This window comes from Ipomoea triloba, chromosome 5, assembly GCF_003576645.1.
Source record: "Ipomoea triloba cultivar NCNSP0323 chromosome 5, ASM357664v1".
Taxonomy (NCBI): domain Eukaryota; kingdom Viridiplantae; phylum Streptophyta; class Magnoliopsida; order Solanales; family Convolvulaceae; genus Ipomoea; species Ipomoea triloba.
Window position 1 is genome coordinate 246,928 of NC_044920.1, and position 22,422 is coordinate 269,349.

The 22,422-nt window shown below is 33.2% G+C and overlaps 2 protein-coding genes across 2 annotated transcripts; both read left to right on the forward strand.

Annotated features, from left to right (window-relative positions):
• The first annotated feature begins 4,285 nt into the window (after positions 1 to 4,285).
• On the forward strand, positions 4,286 to 7,517 carry LOC116019514. The gene is made up of 2 exons (XM_031259754.1): positions 4,286 to 6,128; positions 6,213 to 7,517. Exons 1-2 carry the CDS (start codon positions 4,768 to 4,770, stop codon positions 6,244 to 6,246), a joined length of 1,395 nt encoding a protein of 464 aa, XP_031115614.1. The 5' UTR covers positions 4,286 to 4,767; the 3' UTR covers positions 6,247 to 7,517.
• A 12,472-nt stretch (positions 7,518 to 19,989) lies between these two features.
• Positions 19,990 to 22,014, forward strand: LOC116020067 (bidirectional sugar transporter N3-like). The gene is made up of 6 exons (XM_031260530.1): positions 19,990 to 20,194; positions 20,413 to 20,449; positions 20,555 to 20,765; positions 20,859 to 21,020; positions 21,144 to 21,263; positions 21,522 to 22,014. Exons 1-6 carry the CDS (start codon positions 20,143 to 20,145, stop codon positions 21,903 to 21,905), a joined length of 966 nt encoding a protein of 321 aa, XP_031116390.1. The 5' UTR covers positions 19,990 to 20,142; the 3' UTR covers positions 21,906 to 22,014.
• The last annotated feature ends 408 nt before the right edge of the window (positions 22,015 to 22,422 follow it).

Consider the following 22,422-nt stretch of genomic DNA (forward strand, 5'->3'; position numbering starts at 1 on the left):
CATTTTCTTTTGGCCTTCGAATAGAACATTGGCTAAATGATATACTTTTTAAGAAAATATTTTATCCATAACAAAGGCCTAGTAAATATTTTGAGTAATGATATCATAATTGTTAATGCATTTATAAAAATGAATTTTGTTGAGACAGCTCAATACAGTGAAGCAGATACATTTTTTTTAGGTATATATACGTTTGAACTTTAAAATTAAGAGCCACTCATTGTTCCTGTCCGGGAGACAAGTACGAGGTAAATCATGTACAAGTCCACAAATGTTTGTACACTAGTGCTCACAATAAGACTATTCGGATCTTACATCCTATAGTTGCTACCAATGCAAAGTTTATGAACTTATTTTGAGTTAGTTGACCAGTTGAGTTGCACCTAGGGCTTAGGTGTATACGTGTGTATGAACATAGGAAGATTGTAATAATGCTAACAATTGAAAATTTGTCATTAAAAACAAAATCTTGCCCCAAATTATGGACTTTATATTAATATAATACCAATTACTGTACAAATTGAAAATACAAAATATTTTTGTTTTAATAAATTATCCACTAGGTCTCTTTCCATACAATACAATTTGGCAAATCTGCAAAGATATTTGCACAATCATATTATTATATTCAGGTTACTTTAATCCTACTCAATAAAAAATCTTCCAAATAATTTGATGACAATTATAAGTGTTTTAATTTCGTGAATGTAATGATAGATGCGGATTATAATTCTTGTACTAAAAATCTAAAATTTCATGAGTTTGATTATTTTTAATATCCTTTTGATCGAGCTCATTACACAAGGTATCTCTAGACTCTATCGATCACTATGTGTGATTTGTAAATTATTACAGAAGAATGAAATTTATCATGTATAAATGTACTTTGAATAGTACTTATGGACTTTTCTCATCACCTAAAATAGCTAAATAACAATAATGCAACAGCATACCCATAATTCAACATAAGAAACAATTCTATATACATGAACATGTATGTATGTATATATACATTGTATTTTACAACGTGTTGAGTTGGCGGAAACAAAAATTATTTGAGGATATAATAATATTATATATAGAATTAAATATATTGTTTTACATGCTTCTAGAATACCCAAACTACATTTAGAATTTTATACGCAACTCATTTTGAATGGGTGCATAGGGATGATGATGATTACCAAACATTCTCATTTTAATTATGCCATAATAATATGCACTATCAATAAATAAATTCAACATTTTTCTTAATGGGTTACTTAATTACGTTAAACTCTGCTAATATAATACTTATGATAATATGACAATTTGTTTTCAGAAAATTAAAAATCGATCTTAGTTATTCATTTGATCAAATTTAACGTAACCATTCTAGAGCAAGAAGAGAAAAATCGTAGTGACATTTTAATAATTTTTTAAGCTTTAAAAGTGTACTTTTTAACACTATACGGTGTATTTTGCAACACTATATCGTGGATTTTGACAAGTTTAAAAATGTAGGGTTTACTTTTTAGAGTTTATGATTTATTTATTTATTTTGGGTTTAAGGGTTATTTTTTATTACTTAGGGTTTAGTATTTATGTTTTAGGTTAAAAATTTTATTTTTTGGGTTTAGGTTTTAAGCCTTATCCAAATGCAGTCTATATTTTTAGAAATTAGACTTTTAAAGTTGAGAAAAATTACCACATTTGCATCAAATCCATTATATTTTAAAAATGGATGGTTAAGATTGATTTTTAATTTTTTCATATAAATAATTCTCATGTGAGGTGGCATATATATATACACATATTAAGATATATCTTGTAAATGTATTCTTAAGTTGACCAATCTTGATATTTGCATGAACCCTAGCTAGAGCTAACTATCTTTTGTTGATTCAATGAGATTTATATATAGCTAATTACTACGTAGTATATGATTACAACTGCTTATTATATCTACTAGCTAATGGTATAACCCCACTAAATAATAGTACTATAAATAATAGTTCTCAAAAAAAAAAAAAATTGTACTATGAAACCTATGCTAGTCATCAAATCCAATAACACCATCAATTAACTCATATGGGTAAGCAATTATTAAGTGATGAAATGAATGTCTTAAGAGATTAGATTATTATAATTACTAATGTAATGCTGGAGAATGATTCGCGTCGAATTTTTATTAATCTTATAATAGTGAGGATATTGGATGCTAAATGTAAAAAAATATATATATACTCTCTACTAGAATATAAGTATGTTTTTTTTTTAATGTAGTTTTAGTAATATTTATGTGAATAATTATTGCTCGTTAAATGAAAATACAATAGGGCAAGGCAAGGCCACAACAAGAGGTGCATGTAGTTGAAAATGGCACACTTATGGTAATTGAGAAAGCAATGCGAATCAATCCTTTCACAATAAGGATCCAAATTTTCATCTCTCATAGGCAATTAGAGAGTTTTGGAATCACTACTACATCGAGAGACAAATTTCTATGTTGAAATCAATGTTTGATTAACCAGCAATCAAAGGGCCGGTATCATCTCTTCGTTGAAATATTAATCGTCAATGTTTGATTAATCACGTACCCGAGTTTAACACACACTTAGCTCTTTGTAGACTCAATTATATATTAGTGTGGTTTGGTCAAGATTCATGTAATATAATGTTATCATTAATTTAGACGCTAGTATGTTTGACATATAAATAAAAAACACATCATGAAGCAAAAGGGAAAATGATGAGCGGTAAGAAATATAATGAAGCAAATAGTTTAGTCAATCATTTACACATCATGTACTCTTTTTTCCCTATATGCCATGATTTCGTTATGCTTTTAACTTCCAACTACTGTCAGCAGTTTCATGATTCATGTGCATATTTTCAACCTCCAAATCTCACTATAAATTAAAATAGAGTGATTTTTTAAAAAAAAATATTTTGTTTGGTCTATATAAGTGTATACGCATTATTATTATTTATACTAAATTCAATTTTCTTCATTTCTGAATGAATTTTAAAACTTCAAAACTTTAGATATGAAAAATTATACTTTTAATTCCTAAGTTATTGAGTAATTATAGAATTCGTTTATAATTGTTGGTCTTGCTCACTTTTTGTTCGTAAGTTATCATTGGCATTGCACTTTTCGTCACTTTACTAACAAAACATTAGGGTGAAAAGTGAGCACGATAAGTTAGCTTAGGGACGAAAATTGAGCACGAGAAATTAACTTAGAGACGAAAAGTGTAATTTTTCCTTTTAAATATTATCACTCAGTCATATAATAAATAAATAAAAGAATATAATACGGAGTAGCAAAATAGCAATAGGTAAACGATTATTTTAAGGGAATTTCTAGAACAAGGATAGTAAAGTTCAAAGGTGGTAATGATACAGGAAGTTGACCAAATACATTTTTGTTTATCAATAACTATTATTATATAATATAATATATAATAGTGTATGTATAGTTGCAGATAATTGGGTGAATTTACATTAGACATTAAAGTGGTTTTAGTCAAATAAATTAAATTCGTAGAGTACTAAACGCAGTTTTCTTAAATGTAACGCTACCTCTGTCCACCACTCACGAGCAATGTCGTAATTAATAATTGAATAAAATAATTATAATTATTCATTAAAAGAAAACGGCGTTTGCTTTGCTTTGCTTTGGTGCCTTTCTTGATTCGTAGGTAACCCCTCGCATGGTTTAGGATGATTATTGAGTGCAAGTAGGATGTGATCAGGACCACTAATCTGACGGCTGACCTTTTTACTTTTTATATTTACTTTTTCTTTTCACGTATTTTTGCAAGAACAAGTTTCGATTCCGACATGCGAACCACAAAAGTGGCCATGTCTGACTTATAAAACTTGTCAATGCTTATCATATATATTTCATATCAACACACCATATACATTTCCTTTCAATTAACTTTTCTTTAAAATGTTACATAAAAATAATACTTTTTGTTTATCATTATCTGTTGTAGACACAGAAATTTTGATGGAATTAAATTGGTTATTAATATTGAACTCCATATTATTTGAACTTGTATATCAATTAATTAAATTAATTTGGGTTATGTTATTTGCCTAATTAATTTAATTATTTGATAAAGATTTAGTCAAATTATATATTATTATTTAAGATATTATAGTTGTGATAGGATCATGAATCTAGACATTATGGTGACTAAATACATTTTGGATAACTCTTTATATTATCTCAAATATTTATTTATTAATTTTGAGATAATATCAAAGAGTTCTAGATGAGGTGGGAGTCTCTCATTCTCACCCCTATAAATAGAGGCATTCATTTCATTCTCAATCATCACTTGAAGCTCCACTTCTCTCTAGAGTAAAGATTTCAGAAGTCATAAAGAAGCCCTGCAGAAATATATACCGAAGCTCGGCAAAAGTGGATTGAAGATCAAACAATTCAAGTGATCCAGTCAAGCTAAAGTGGGACTGAAGATCAAGCCAATTTGAGTCCGGGGGCCCTTCAACGAAGATCAAGCAACAAAGCCATTCTTTGAAGAACAAGCCGCATTCCGGAGGCCCTTCAGCTAAAGTTTCAAGTCAAGTTAACTAAGTGGAGAATCAGAGGGTTTCCTTGATAGAGATTTTGTACCCGCGCACCCTTTGAAATTCAAGTATATACTTTTCATATTTTCTTGTTCACAGATTTTGGCATGCCCAGTGGGACATCTCTACCTCTCATCTCTTCACTATTGATCAACTCAACAAGCAACTCTACCAGCAATCTGAATGGCGTCAAGAAGCTTGGTGTTCAAGAAGTCATATGCCCAAGTCGCTAGTTCCAAGTCTTCATCGACAGCTAGTTACGAAGCTAGCCGAGAGACCGAAGAATCATTAACTAGGAGCCGCGCAATGAGCTTAGGAATGCGATCGCCTGAACCTGAGTCAATCGTTCGACGCATGATTCAAAGACTCGAAACAGCCCCTATCGTCCCGAGGAAGCCTACCTACGTTGCGAGTCCACCATCTTCAAAAGGGCAAACTGATAGCGGGAGGTCAACTTCTTCGAAAGAAGCGGCATATAGCAAGAGTCCGACATCTTTGAAAGAAGCTGCTGATAGCGAGAGTCCAACATCTCCGAAAGAAGCGACATGTAGCGGGAGTCCAACATCTTTGAAAGAAGCTGCTGATAGCAGGAGTCAAGCATCACCAAAAGGAAACGCTAATACTGGAGGCTCGTCACCAACATCGCCGACGTCTAACATGTGGAAAGTTGCGCCAGAATGGTCACATGTCTATACCATCATGCCAGTTATGACAACAAGCGCAACATCTATAGAGGACCAGCTTGATAGTATTACTAAGGCTCTTGAAGGGATGACCACCCTCCTTCAAAACCAAGAAAAGAGAATCAACGACTTAGCTGAAAAGGTCGATTGCACAAGGGATGGCAAAACTAGCAAGGCTCTTGGGAAACAACCCGAGATTCAAGGAGAAGACGCCTCGCACTCACCAACTCGCATTGGGCGAACAACGATACACGAGGAGTCAACTTCGGACATGAGCATTCCAGTCACTGGGGGCATGATACCTGTAGATCGACTTAATGAGTTCATCATGGGAGCTATCAAAGGCAAGCTCGAGGGAGGACAACCTTCATACACTTACTCCAAGCCATACACCCAAAGGATAGAGGATTTGAAGATGCCCGTTGGCTATCAACCTCCAACATTTCAACAATTCGATGGGAAAGGCAATCCAAGACAACACATCGCCCACTTTGTGGAAACATGCAACGACGCTGGGACATATGGAGATCTTCTTGTCAAGCAGTTCGTCCGCTCTTTGAAGGGCACTGCATTCAATTGGTACACCGACTTGGAGTCGGGTTGCATTGATAGCTGGCATGACATGGAGCGAGAGTTCTTGACCCGCTTCTATAGCACAAGAAGAACCGTCAGCTTCTTAGAACTCACCACCACCCGCCAAAGGAAGGGTGAATGCTCAACTGCTTACATTGAAAGATGGAGGGAGTCGTGCTTGAATTGCAAGGAAAAGATATCACAGAGCTCCGCGATTGAAATGTGCATCAAGGCATGCACTTCGAGCTTTCTTACATCCTCCAAGGACTCAAGCCTAAAACCTTCGAGGAATCTTACATCCTCCAAGGACTCAAGCCTAAAACCTTCGAGGAATTATCTAGTCGCGCCCATGATATGGAGTTAAGCATAGAGGAATTATCTAGTCGCGCCCATGATATGGAGTTAAGCATAGCAGCTAATGGTGGACAAAACATACCCATCCAAAGCTTCTACAATGGGGGCAAGAGTCATGATGTTGAAAATGGGGGCAAATCCTTTAAGAAATACGAAAGCATGGATGCTATGCATGTGAATACTCAACCATCTCGGATGTTCACTAAAGCTACTAGTGAGTTTAAGAATGCTGTTATGTCATTGCGGGGCGGTAGAAGGCTTTCTCTAAGGGAAAGACAAAACAAGCAGTATCCATTCTTGGATTCTGATGTCTCACATATGTTTGATGAGCTGTTAAAGCACAACCTCGTTGATTTGCCAGAAATGAGGCGACCACATGAGGCATCAATGGTAGATGATCCGAGTTACTGCAAGTACCATAGACTCGTCAGACATCCAATTGAAAATTGCTTTGTCTTTAAGGATAAAGTAATGGAGTTAGCTCAACAGGGAAAAGTTGAACTTGCAGATTCCACAGCAAGCGCCAATCAAGTTTCCATCTCATGCAATAAATCTACTTCACTACTCGTTAAGAGGAACAATGTGAAAGGAAATGAGAAATGACATAAGTGTCCATTACCTCTTAATGTCATAGCTAAACATGGTACTCGTTTTGGTGTTGAACATGTTAAACAACAAGTTTGTGATGCAACACGACCACCTAAGCAAGTTTTGAAAAGGTGGGTCAAGAAGAGAGTGTTAAAGGACACTATTGATGAGAAAACTTGCAACCACCATATGAAAGTACGAGTTCCAATCACATTAGCGGATTATGTGCCGAAGTGGTTACATACTCCAACTAACCAAGAAATGAAGATGAAAATTCCTCAAATCAACCTATGTGATGGAGAAGAATATGCATCATCATATTATACCACTATCTGTGATGGAGGCAATATTTGTCAAGCTTCCTCAGTATGAATTGAAAACACAACATATTCAAGGCTCCCCGGCACGAGTCGAAACTGCCTCATATTCATTCAAGGCTCCTTGGCATGACTCAAAACTGCCTTATCTCCTTCAAATCATTTCAATCTCCTTAGCACGAGGATAAACTACTTCAAATCATTCCAATCTCCTTAGTACGAGGATAAACTGCTTCATATCATTTCAGTCTCCGTAGTACGAGGATAAACTGCTTCATATGGTGTCGAGACTTCCTTGAATTATGCACTTTCAAGCTGGATGCGCTCTCACGTGACACATTCAAGCAAGTCTCGAGGGGGCAATTTGTAGACACAGAAATTTTGATGGAATTAAATTGGTTATTAATATTGGACCCCATATTATTTGAACTTGTATATCAATTAATTAAATTAATTTGGGTTATGTTATTTGCCTAATTAATTTAATTATTTGATAAAGATTTAGTCAAATTATATATTATTATTTAAGATATTATAGTTGTGATAGGATCATGAATCTAGACATTATGGTGACTAAATACATTTTGGATAACTCTTTATATTATCTCAAATATTTATTTATTAATTTTGAGATAATATCAAAGAGTTCTAGATGAGGTGGGAGTCTCTCATTCTCACCCCTATAAATAGAGGCATTCATTTCATTCTCAATCATCACTTGAAGCTCCACTTCTCTCTAGAGTAAAGATTTCAAAAGTCATAAAGAAGCCCTGCAGAAATATATACCGAAGCTCGGCAAAAGTGGATTGAAGATAAAACAATTCAAGTGATCCAGTCAAGCTAAAGTGAGACTGAAGATCAAGCCAATTTGAGTCCGGAGGCCCTTCAACGAAGATCAAGCAACAAAGCCCTTCTTTGAAGAACAAGCCGCATTCCGGAGGCCCTTCAGCTAAAGTTTCAAGTCAAGTTAACTAAGTGGAGAATCAGAGGATTTCCTTGATAGAGATTTTGTACCCGCGCACCCTTTGAAATTCAAGTATATACTTTTCATATTTTCTTGTTCACATTGTAAAGTAATTTCTTTTGTCCCAATATTTTTTAGAGTTAGGTTAAAAGAAAGTCACTTTAATTTGTAAGTGATTAAACGGAAGAGACTCATTAATTATTAACCAAACATCAATAATTCGATCTTTAACTTTAAGTTTTTAAGTATGGAAAAATTTTAAATCTCCAGACTAGCTATACAATTCCACGAGGAAATTAATCATTGTGTCGACAATTAAACGAATTTTTTTTATAACTCAAATTTTTTGACTTCTTCGTCCAACTGTTAATTTGTAGATGTCTATGTAACTAAGTGCCTCACATTCCTTCAAAAAAAAAAGGTGCCTCACATAGTCACATGTACTCTCACTCTCCTATGTTTTGCTTTTGCTTCCCCAATTTACGTACGCGTTTACCTACGTATAACCTATGCAAAACTTGTATTGCCGTACATCAAAGCGTACCAGTTTAGCATATATACATGTTACGTATGTGTATAAAGAGGTAGAAGATAAATAAAAAGATGTTTAAAGAAAGAAGAAACGGTGGAGCTTTGTACTTTATGGGAATTGAGGTCAGAAGAAGAAACTTAGCTTCCTCGTAAAGGCAAGCATGCATGCACACAACAACAAAAGATTTTCATCTTTTTTCATGTGAACCCACACAAATCCAATTTTTTCACCTCAAAAGTTAATTAAAAAATAATAATGATATTCGTACCAGATTGATGTAATATTATGTTTTTTCCCAAAATGTTGAATCTCCAACGTACCCGAAGGGCTCGACAGAGCATCCCAGACTTCACATCTGTAACCAACTGAGCTGTTCATGGGGCCGATGATGTAATATTATGTTGTTATTGATTGTTGGTGGTGCGGATGCAATTATAATAAAAATGACAAGTTGGATGCCGGATATGTTATGGCAATTGTGAAGTGGAATATAATGGTAATAGGCTGAAAAAAGATGGCATCAGTATCACCAGTCACTTAATATAAAATGTAGTTTTTGTACGAAAGTGTTGTACAAAGAACTTTTTTTTTCCAATTGAGAAAGAATAGAAAGAAGATGGCATCTTTGCCTTATTCTACCAAGCTTACATGCATTGTGATTCCGCCATTAAAAGCAAAAGGAAAGGACGACATTTATTTACCTTTTTAATTTACTTTACTTGCTAACGTACACCCTTTACATATGCCAAGACCATCACTAAGGATGTTTTCACTTTGTTGGCACGGAATTTACTTACTGATTCAATAAGCAGTATTTAAAAGAGTTAATTCCATGGTCCTCCGACTATGTTTATTTTTCAAAATTAGTCCCCGACTTTAAATTTGGACAATTTAGGTCTCTTGACTTTCAAATTCTTTCCAATGTTGGTCCTTTCGTTAAATTTTGGTTAAGTTGAGATCAAATGAATGTGTAAAATTGTCCGTTCACATGTTTAGTGTATTATAACTCGTATTTCTCTTATTCTATACGCTTTATATATGATTATAATCTCAGTGGAAATCTCAATCGAAGCCATATAATCTCAGTCGAAGTCTCTTCGACTGAGATTATATTCATATATATAGCGTATAGGACATGAGAAATACGAGTAATAATATACTATACAGGTGAACGAAAAATTTTACCCCTTCATTTGACATCAACTTAACTAAAATTTGACGATAGAACCAACATTGAAAAGAATTTGAAAGTCAAGGGACCTAAATTGTCCAAATTAAAAGTCTGATACTAATTTTGAAAAATCAACATAGTCGGAGGACCATTGCTGAAATTAACTCGTATTTAAAATAACAAGATGTTTTTATTTTATTAATTTTCGTGTAATATCATATTCGCGACCAGTCGATAACAAACAGCTGGCCGCCGCTGCCGTTGCCACCGTACCACACCACAACTGAAACTACCAACCACCATCCACCACCGCTCTACACCACCTTCCATCGACAAAAATAGAATACTTGAAAAGGCTGATCGGAAAAAATGAAAAATTCAAAATGTTTTGCATTTTCAATTACGAAAATTCTGCATATTTAGACTTTTATTCAATGAATAGTCCTGAAAAGATTCAGGCCCATTTAAGATGCTAGAGGCCCTGTTGGAACTTTTCTGAGTGGCTGTATATTTTATAACAATTGTTATACATGGACCATGGTCCATATGCATTATGAACATTGATCCAATACAACATTGATATTATATATCTGCAATTGACATATTATGTACTTTGTATTAGTTAATAAATTATGTGCCTACTATATAAAAAAAATGATGCTACTAAAAACACTTTGAGGAGGGATTATGAGAGATCAGACAGCAATGGAAACTGGAGAGGGGGATTCATGGCGAGAACTCAATTCAAGCATCCCATGCAACTGTTATTGAGTGTTGGGATGTTTTGAGAGGTTCTGAGTGGGCATGGAATAAAGGAATGCCAAATATGTGATTGATTGAATCCAGGGAGGCAATGCAGCTATGATTAATCCATGGATAATGTGGCTGAATAAGGACAGGGAAGTGGAATTGAAGCTTGTTTGGCATGACCAAAATAGGGCTGCAAATATTTTGGCTAAGCAAGCACTGACCCACTATATAACGATTGCAATAAATTACATTGATAGGTTTGCCTTCAAATAGATTAATGATGACAATACAATATAGATAATAATCTACATTTGCACTTAATTCAGTTAAACAATTCCCATTTACAAGTACACTATTATATTTTCATGAAGAGTAATGATATATACCCTAATTCCCATTTGATTGATTTAGATTTTTTTATTTTTTTTTAATTAGTGGCTGGTTAGCCTATTCATGAGCCTCCCATGATTAGGAGCCACATCAAAGGAAAAATATGGGAGGTGAAATTTAGAAGGGGTGATAAACATAGCAAATTATATATTGTGTAAACCATGCACGGTCTAAAATGACGTTATTTTGATGTTAAAAAAATTCCTTGCTTTGTGCGCATGTTAGAATAATGAACATTCTGAGGTAAGATAATGTCTTTTATGAGTTAGAATAATGTATTTTGTGTTAGAATATAATAATGAAATTCCTAGGATAAGAGAATGTAATTTATGTGTTAGAATAATGTATTTTATGAGTTAGAATAATGTAATTTATGTATTTTTGGACGGTAGACTATACAGTTGTGTGGACCACAATCTACACAATAATGATTGGATAAACATTTCCCTTTCATGCATGAAATTAATTAATCTTGTATTATTTAACATCACTTACTATAATTATTTTACATTTTTTAAAAATAATTACAGATTATTAGCTAATCTAAATAAATTTCATAATAAATTAATGTAATGTCATAAAACAATGTGAGTTTTATTGTACCCCATTTAAAAAAAAAAAAAAAATGTAATAGGCTGCAGTATCCAATCTTCCTAATGTTGCCGTGTTGGACGCATCAACCCCGACCTTCAATTCGAATTGATAACCCTAGAATTGATGAGGTAGAGTTGATGTATGTGATGATCAATCTTGGTTTTTGTGTTCATCACATAATAAGCTAAGGTTCAATGTAATGGTGCCAACAATGAGGTGATTGGACTATCAAAAATAATATCTAAGCAAAAGTGCAACTCCGATCCTTGGACAGGTATTGCGTGTGGGTACATGGGAATTGAAGAGCTCTATTTGTCAAATTTTTTTTATAACCCAATTAATTTTTTTATTTATCGGATTATATTATGGACCCAATGAATATGCCTTAAGCTCATAGTGAGATAAATTGATCAGATCTAATTTTGAGTGTCAATTCTAAACTGTGCATCTTTACATATAATGATTCCGGTCGAAATCAGGATGTTCATGAGAATGATGATGGGAATCGAACTTCACACTATTGGTGGAAACAAGTATGGTATTAAGTGATGATACTTCTAGTACAAGGTCATGGTCATGACTTGGCTAGTAAGGTTTTTGAGTATGATTAATAGTAGTTAAATAAGGTATGCATGATCACTCCAATTTAGTAAATTAAAGGTGCTTTTATACTTTTGAATAGGTTGAGATTTATATGTACGAAATTCTTGTGGTAGACTGGACCAAAATCCAACTAAAAGAGCACAAATTTTTTTAATATACTTGTATTCTAATTTAAATGTAATACATGTTGAAAAAAAAAAAGGCAACTCAACGTTTCAAAAAGAATAGTCAAGTGGGTAGAGTGTGATTCTCATATTAAAAAGTTCCGAGTCTAATTCTTGCCAACATCTTCTCACTTGAGCCCATAATATAATTTTTTTTTTAATGATTTGTCAAACATTACATAAGAAAAAAGTTTACCTTACTTTCAGATAGTAATTGCGAGTTTCTTTTATTGTTAAAAAAAAAAAAGGAAAAAAAAAACAATCATGACAAGTTATGGATGCCGCAGCTAGCTAGCTAGGTTGCTGGATCTCGATCTCAAACAGTGACGACCTAATAATTTTTGCCGTAATTGACCACACATGCAATGTATGCAAATCATATATATAGGTTGTAGTGATGTTAGATATGACTAACGTTTCTGAATCGTCGGTATTCGAACGTGGTTGGATCTTATGTTTTCTCCTCGATCTGAAATCCTAGCTAGCTACTACTGTACAACAACTACTACGTAAGCCTTTCGATTTTACAACATCAAAGCCCTAATCATTGCCATCCTCAATCACATGAATGATTTCATGAATCTTCACGACTCTTATATCTCCATTTGTAGGATTCTAATAGGACCCCTGTCAACTCGACTATTCTTAACCCTAACTATACGCATCATTCTTCTTCTTCATCTTTTCTTTGTGATCAATAAAAAACATCAAACAAGTAAACTTATGAGGAAAAATTTAACACATGTTACAAATCCATACAAAAATCACAGAATAATGGTTGGAGTGGTATAGTGACGTAATTTAAATATCTAATAGTTATATATATTGATTTATATGGAGAAAATTTTTAACATGTGTTGCAGTAGTGGTATATATAGTGAGTGACGTAGTTTAAATATCGAATTGAGGTTGAATTGCAACCAGATTTAGTTTGGGCTAATATTAATTTTTTGTTCACAAGTGCTGAAGCCTAAAGTAGTATTTCAAGGGAACTAGCTAGAGAGATCGAATTGATTGAACTTTACCAGCATTTATTAGCTGTATTCACAAGATGAATAGAATCCACAATATTGGTTGAAAATGTACAAATATGGTTGGAGGCTCCACCTGGATATGACTCAACATGAGCAGTACCACACATAAGAAGCAAAAATCACCAGCCACAACTCTAGAAGACAATTGATAAAAATTTGGTTAATTGCAATCCATATATGAAGAATCATGATTGTTATCTATCTCCATCTCCCCAACTCCAAGCCATCATATTATATATATGCATTGATGATTATTAGCTTGTTGGGTAGCTACTTGCAGATCGCATTGACATCTCACATTCCAATCATGGAGATTGATAATAATACTTATCGTTTCGATTTTGACACTACATTACCACCACTTTCTTCATGTTATAATATGTATATGCATATTATATTTATGTATGTTGGTTTATAGTAATCTCTTATTATATCAAATTAATTGCAGCTAGGCTTGATAAGTGCAGTTTAGAGAGTTGCTTGAGAGTCAAGAAACATTGATTGATGATCATATCATTGAGGATCGGAGAGTCTGAGGCATAATGATTATATATTTGAATAAGTCTCATAATAATATAATGTTTGTTGCGGTCACAAGGACGGATATAATAGTCACAGTGCGAGTTTTACTCTCATGTGTGGGTGTCAGGAATTGGTCTTCCCATCTAAATGGCTGCTGAGTCACAGTAATTTAATTCCTCTACGGTTCACGTAAGGTCAAGGTGTGTGGATGGAGGTATGCAATTTCTCCTTTTACAACCAAGTCTAGTCATGTTGTTTAAAGTCAAAATAAGTATTATTAATTAAGCAAATTAAAGGATTTACAATGGCGAACATTATAGAATTTTCCTAGTCCTAGCCTCCTAGGAGTATACAGTTCATTAAATACTTGAGTTGCCTAGCTAATAGGGTATGTAGCTAATGAAGCATATGATGAATAAGGGACTAAGATTTTATATTGAAACTTTAATGAAGAGGAGTCAGCACTGCGTAGGCGGGATGTTGATACATCCATGCATGCAAATAAATGGAGCTCATTCAACCCCAAAAGATGGGTTATGTGAAATTTTTCGTACTTGAAGATTTCTGTATTTTTTGATTGAGTAAGTAAACCAAATTTTCTTAATACAAATTACCTTTTCAGTATAGTACAAGGAACGAAATTTACCTAGTGCATACCATCATATACTGACTAGTGCGAGTTGTTTCTCTTGTCCCAAAGGAAAAAAAAAAAAAAAAAAAAAAAAAAAAAAAAAAACGCAAACTCAAGCCACCTAAACATTGTATGTTGTATTGCCTAAGTTTGGCTCTTTGCTTTTTTGCGAATCGATACAAATCTTTTGATGAATCAATTAAAGCTTATCCCGTCAGTACAAAGTAATACGGAGTAAATGAGAATACACAAATCCATAAAATTCTACTATACATTTTAAAAAAAAATGAATCAAACAACTCGATAAACTTATTCCATGCATGGGATACTATTCTATCTCTCTTTGTCTATTATGCAAGCCAAATGCCACATCAGAGTTGAATGAGACTTTATATACAAAAATGTTTAATCAACAAAATATTAAGAAGAAATAAGAACAAGTTGAAGTAACTACATACTGTAGCTTTTGTAGAACTTGGAATTGAACACGTAAATGATATATATGGGAAAAGCTAAGGGATACGTGGAAAAGACTTGCCCCCCCCCCCAGCAACTACAAGTACCACCCCACCAGCAACTACAGGTACCAACAGTGCACACATCCTAGAACGAAGAGGCACGCCAAAATAGTGAATATTAACATTTAACTTACCAGGGCCCCAACATTAATTCAACCCCCTCAATTGCGCGTAGACCGCCAACCGGCTGAATAAAATATATTCAAGTTATTATAACAACATAAAGGACAACTAAAAAAATCAAAAGGGCACACAAACAACTGAATGAGCACAAAAAAAAAAAAAAAAAAAAAAAAAAAAAAAAAAAAAAAAAAAACGCAAACTCAAGCCACCTAAACATTGTATGTTGTATTGCCTAATGTTTGGCTCTTTGCTTTTTTGCGAATCGATACAAATCTTTTGATGAATCAATTAAAGCTTATCCCGTCAGTACAAAGTAATACGGAGTAAATGAGAATACACAAATCCATAAAATTCTACTATACATTTTTAAAAAAAAATGAATCAAACAACTCGATAAACTTATTCCATGCATGGGATACTATTCTATTCTCTCTTTGTCTATTATGCAAGCCAAATGCCACATCAGAGTTGAATGAGACTTTATATACAAAAATGTTTAATCAACAAAATATTAAGAAGAAATAAAGAACAAGTTGAAGTAACTACATACTGTAGCTTTTGTAGAACTTGGAATTGAACACGTAAATGATATATATGGGAAAAAAGCTAAGGGATACGTGGACAAAACTTGTGTCACTCTCTAAGAATTCCACCTTAGCAACCTTCGCCTTCATTCTCATCATATAATTACACACATTCGGACAAAGTATATAAAACACGTCATAATTTTTTTAAAGTAAAACAAACACGTCATAATTGTTTTTGTTTTTGTCTAAAAACACCTTGATGCCTTTATTTTTTGTGTTTTTTTTTTCAAAAGAAAAAAAAATAAAGAAAGAAAGAAAAAATACGAGGCCAAAGATCTAATAATCGATCGGTATGATTGTTGCTTCCCTAAAGAGTTAATTCCACCAATGGTCTTTCGACTATGTTGATTTTTCAAAATTAGTCCCCGAATTTTAATTTGGACAATTTAGGTCCCTTGACTTTTAAATTCTCTCCAACGTTGGTCCTTTCGTCAAATTTTGGTTAAGTTGAGGTCAAATAAAGGGGTAAAATTGTCCGTTCACCTGTTTAGTGTATTATTCCTCGCATTTCTGTTGTCCTATATGTTGTATATATGAATATAATCTCAGTCGAAGTCTCAATCAAAATCATATAATCTCAGTCGATGTCTCTTCAAATGATATTATATTCATATATATAGCGTATACGACAGAAGAAATACGAGTATACAAGTGAACGGATAATTTTACCCTTCATTTGACGTCAATTTAACTAAAATTTGACGAAAGGAACCAACATTGGAAAGAATTTGAAAGTCAAGGGACTTAATTGTCCAAATTAAAAGTCGGGGATTAATTTTGGAAAATCAACATAGTCGGAGGACCATGGCTAGAATTAAATCTTCCCTAAATGAAGGTCACATGTTCGAACTCCAGTAGTGACGTTCACTCCAATGGTTTGATAATACAGTACCAAAATACTTTTGTATGTCCTTTCTAGATATAAAACAAACAAACAAAAACATTTTAAAAAAAAGGCATTATCGAAAATTTCATGAATATAAGGTAAAAGGTCGAAGGTAGTTTCATTGACCTTTAGCATATTAATATGACAAGTTGATTTTAAAAAAAAAAAAAAAAAAAAAAACGTGAGAAGTGACAGTATATATATATATATATATATATACACACCTCTGCCGTCCACCTTTAGCTCTCACCAAGATTACATTAACTGTAGTAGTCTACTATATATATATATATATATATATATATATATATATATATATATAATAGAGATCAAATGTGGTAATAGACTTCACGTTGTTTTATACATTAACGTGCGTGATTTTATAACTTAAGGTGTGCATTTTATATCTTAAAGTGCATCAGTTTGAGACTGTTGATCATTTGCATGCATGTTGACAGAAGCATGTTTTAAAAAAAAAAAATTTCTTGAATTAAGTCGTTGAGAATCTTTGCACGTGAACTAATTCATATATGAGGATGGTTCACATATGAAGAGTCTCCCGTGTGAAAGATGGGGCGAGATCTAAGCCGTTGATATAGTCTAAATCAACAGATCAAATTAAGGATTTTCTTTTTAAATTGAGCTTCTTGGGAACTGGATGCATTCTCTCCTACCATTGTTGAGCTGATGCACCTTAAGGTCTAAAATTATGCACAAGTTTCAAACTAACACACCTTAATTATCGTATTGACACACCTTAAGTGACAAATTGTTGCACCTTAAAATGTCAAACTGATGCAACTTAAGTGTCAAACTAACGCACCTTAAGTGTTGAACTGACACACATTAAGTGTTAAAATAACGCACCTTAAGTGTAGAACTGACCCACCTTACGTATGAAACGGACGCATCTTAAGTGCAGAATTGATGCACCTTAAGTATCAAACTGATGTATCTTAAGCTTTAAACATACGCACATTAAGCTACAAACTTAAGCACCTTACGCTTTAAACTTAAATACCTTAAGATTTAAACTTAGCCGCCTAACGCTATAAACTTATGCACCTTAAGCTTTACAATTACGCACTTTAAACTTTCAACAATATGCAAAATTACCATAATTTCACCGCATTTTTAAAAAAAATTATCTTCACTCTGGGCTGTTGATTTTGGCAAGACTAATGACTATGATTAATCCGCATATTTTACCTGGGTGAAGTTTTGCACCTAATTCCTTGTCTCTCTCTCTATGTGTGTGCGCACACGCTCGATTAATTAATTTATTAAATTTTATTAATTAAATATATATTATTTATCCTTTTTTATCCAACAATTTTTTTTATTTTTAAAATTTTATTTTGGGTGGACAGAGCTCAGTAGTCATCAGTAATGTTTATTCAATTCTCAACTCCACATATTCATCACCTCTGTCACTAGTTGGCAACTTGGCATAAGACAAGGATAATTCAACCATTTTCGCCCTTTAATTTACTTATACAATAAAGTAATACGTAGGAACCAAGGCATATGTGCACCTACTATACGTATGGAAATCATTAATAATCCATTAATTTACCAGAAAGCTCACAGCTGCTATTTAAATGTGCACTAAAAATAAATCATTTTACGTCGCTCATAGTTGACTTACTCAAATTAAGAAAATCAATAAAACACTCTCATGATGAGTCAAACTTGAAATTTTATAATTATAAAGTTAAATGTCCAACCAACTTGGTTGGGTTGTCCCGAAAATCATTAATCCTCATCAAGTTATCATTAATACTCTATCCTTTAAGTTTTTGTCTTATAAGCATGTTACGTTGCACTCATAGTTAATGCAATTCTGATTCTTAAAATTGAATTCACCATTCCTTAAAAAGTCTTACGGATAATGACACTTTATTATCACCTTTAAATCACGATTATGCGGCTTTAATAATCCTAAAAATTAGTTATTAATTCGATCTATATGAAGATTCAGAAAGACAAGTAGAAGTAGTGGATCAACTTCAGCGTACGTAGCATTGGGCAGGCGAATTGAATGTTGTGTCAGACCTTCCATTTCCTGCATACTTAATTAGATTAATTCCCATGCTCCTAGGTAAGATTGTGCCCTATTTTGTAGGGATGTTGTCACAATTAATCTTCGCCAAACCACAAAAACAAGAATTTAAAAAAAAAAATTGCGTTTGTATTACTTTTGTTATACGGAACTAAAAACATAATAATGTGTAACATATTATACATTGTTCAATTCCTTAAAATTGACCTCCTTAAACGTACAATTCCATGTGTAACGTTTTGGTCCATGTGTAACATTTTCGTGAATTAATATGTGGGGTCTTCGAATAATTGTAGTGCATGAAAGGGCATCCAGCCTAAGAAGGATCTCGAATTTTTTTTTTCTATTTGGTTGTTGTCTTTCTATATAATTCCTCTTTAAATAAATAAGAAATAAAATAAAATGTGTGGTGATGGTTTTAAAAAGCCATAAAAAATCTTTCAATAATAGGATTGGAATTAATAAAGGGACATCACCTCAACAGTATATGTGTAGAATGTAGATTGCGAATTCTTGAAAAGACGGCCGATCACAAGTGTACACTGCATTTATTGATAATTATATTACTCTCTACATATAATACTAATCATTTATTGATACTAATTCTTAAATTTAATTTTTATTAAATTAATATTTAATTAACTGGAGAATTAAATTTAGAACAAATTTCATAGTTAATGGACCCTTTATCGTTAAATTGAAAGTCGAAAATGAAAATTGAGAGAAATTAATAATCAATGGACCATTTATATATGGTCTAATTGAAAATTAAGGATAATATTATTTGATAAATATCAATAGTCAATGAAACATTTATAGAATTAACTATTGTAAAAAATAAGTGTTAGTATTTCGTACCCCAAATATATTAGTAATTGTAAAGATATGTTTTTCCCTATTTCAAAAGTTATAGCTATAAGTGATCCCACATGTAATCAAACTTAGAACTTTGTACTATGAAGCTAATTCCCTTAACAATTTCGTTGGAGTTTGTTCTCAATATACTAAAAATACATTATTTGTATATTGAATGCACATTATTTGATAATATATTAAAAAATTATATATTTTTAAATAATGTATTTTATGTATATAAATAATGTACTCTTAGTCTATTAAGTGTGTACTTTTTATTTATGGTTCATACAAATATGTGAACTATGGTTCATGCAATAATGATTGGACAGATGGGATGTGATGACGTGGGGAACAACTGATAAGGGCCGCGTTGCGTTAGGTCCATTATTTAGCTAGGCTAATGATTTTGTCGTACGACACTGCACCTTGCTCCAACGTTAATTACTTCTGCCCGCAACCTTCCATTGCCTCATCACCTATAAATACTAACCATCCCATTAGAGTTGCCACCATGATATTGTAGAGAGAGATAGAGAGAGAGAAGCAAAGTTTCTCAATCAAGAACTCTGATCTGCTACTAATTAATCCTTATATCTGGATCTGTTGAAGAAGCTAAGAGAGTTGAGGTTTGAGTTTTCCTACCCATTCAAGGAGATGGCATTGTTTGATCTTCACCACCCATGGGTCTTTACATTTGGAGTACTTGGTAAGTCACACAATCGTCTTCAATAAACTTTCATTCCTACCTTTCTCGATTCGTATGCTCAGAATGTAAACCTTTATCTTCTTTAGTTAAAACGAAGCATATATATATATATATATATGTTAAAGCTAATATACACTAATATTACTAATATATATATACACTAATATTACTTCAATTCTTTTGATTTTGACCTTGTGTATTGTGTATCATTATTTCAGGTAACATTGTATCACTTCTTGTATTCTTAGCCCCAGTGTAAGTTGACAGATTTCAATTCTTGTTTTTTTTTTTAAAGAATCTTGAAGTTGCATGTTGTAATGAAAGTGCTAATATATATTGTTGTTGCATATATGCATGCAGGCCGACATTTATAAGAATCTACAAAGCAAAATCAACCTTGGGTTATCAATCCGTTCCCTATGTTGTATCCTTATTTTCTGCTATGTTGTGGATGTACTATGCTTTCCTCAAGAAGACCGCTCCTCTTCTCATCACTATCAACTCCATCGGATGTGTCATCGAAACTCTTTACATCTCCATTTTCCTTGGTTATGCTTCCAAAACCGCTAGGGTAAGTACTATATGCTCGCTAATTAATTAACCTAATTAAACGTAAAGATAATTAATTATTAAGGAATGATTAACATATATATATATTATACAGCGTCAAACCATGAAAATGTTGCTGTTACTTGTTGGAGGACTCTACTCTGTGATTGTGTTGGCCACAATGTTCCCTTTTAAGGGCGCCCTTCGTGTGGCCATTGTGGGATGGATTTGTGTGGCTTTTTCCGTCTGTGTTTTCGCTGCGCCTCTTAGCATTGTGGTACATACACTTTTCAAAATGATTTTAATTTCCTTTTTATTTTTTTTTTGTGTGTGAATTTGATTAATAAATAAATATATATATATATATATATAAATTAAAAATGATTGTTATTGCATGCAGTTCAAAGTGGTGAAGACAAAGAGCGTAGAGTTCATGCCGTTCAACCTGTCTTTCTTTCTTACGTTGACTGCAGTTATGTGGTTAGGCTATGGCTTGCTGTTGAAGGACATGTGCATTGCTGTAAGTACACATAACACATGCACTATTGCGAGTGGCACTGGACATAATCCTCGTACCCATGCATCCATGTCTTTTAATTAAGTGCACCCCAAATTATTACGTGGACATTTTTATGGGACCCACATAATGAAAATAACATATTATTATTTGTCACAACAGAAAATAAAAGTAGGAGAGCGGAGTAGAATTTGAGAGTAAATTACCCTAAACCTGCTAGCTACTAAATTCTTTACTTAATAAGGTTTTGAAATGGTGCAGTTACCAAACGTATTGGGGTTTCTCTTGGGGATCGTACAAATGGTGTTATACGGAATCTACAGAAACAAGAAGCCAGTTGAAGTGGCGGAGGAGAAAAAGAGCGCCGTGCCGGAGCTCGTTATAAACGTGGCAGGGCTAGGGGAATTATTGCACTCATCTGTGGAGGATTCTAAGACGACAGCCATCACCGTCAGTGACGCCGTTACTGAAGAAAAAGGAGAAAACCCAGATCAAAAGAACAAAGAAGAGGAGGAAGAAGAAAACCATGCCGGGAAAACCATGATGATTACGGCGCCACAGCCTCTGCCGCCGGCAAATCCTAACCTTGACGATAATGTCCTCCAATTTACTCACCCTGTGAATGTCGTCGTCTGTGCTGCTTAATTATATTATTATTATTGTACTATTATTATTCTTTGTCTTTCCTTTAATATATATAATTTTGTGCTAGCTTTTTACGCAATAATTAAGCTATCAAATTTGTTCATATAAATTACGGAGTAATTTCTAGCTAGCTACCACTTATAATAACATCTTTCTGTCACTAAACAACCCAATGTAATAAAAGTTGTATTATTAATTAGTTAAACAAGTCAATGTAATAAATGTTGTATTATTATTAGTTGCACGGGTGACAAGAGAAACCCACATCCGATCCACTCCCGATGGTGCGTATGTACGGAGTAATAAAGGACCAAAAGGAAGTAATTCAGTCCAGGTCAAAAGAAGATCACTATGTCTGCTCTTACAATTTTGCTGTTACTACTAAGTCAACGGTCTGATTTGGTAAGTTGGTTCTCAAAAAATTATTAATTTATATGTATAGTTGATGCATGATCCTGTGACTGTGAAATATATATGTTATTTAAGTATAATAAGCTATAAATTAAAATTTAAAGGC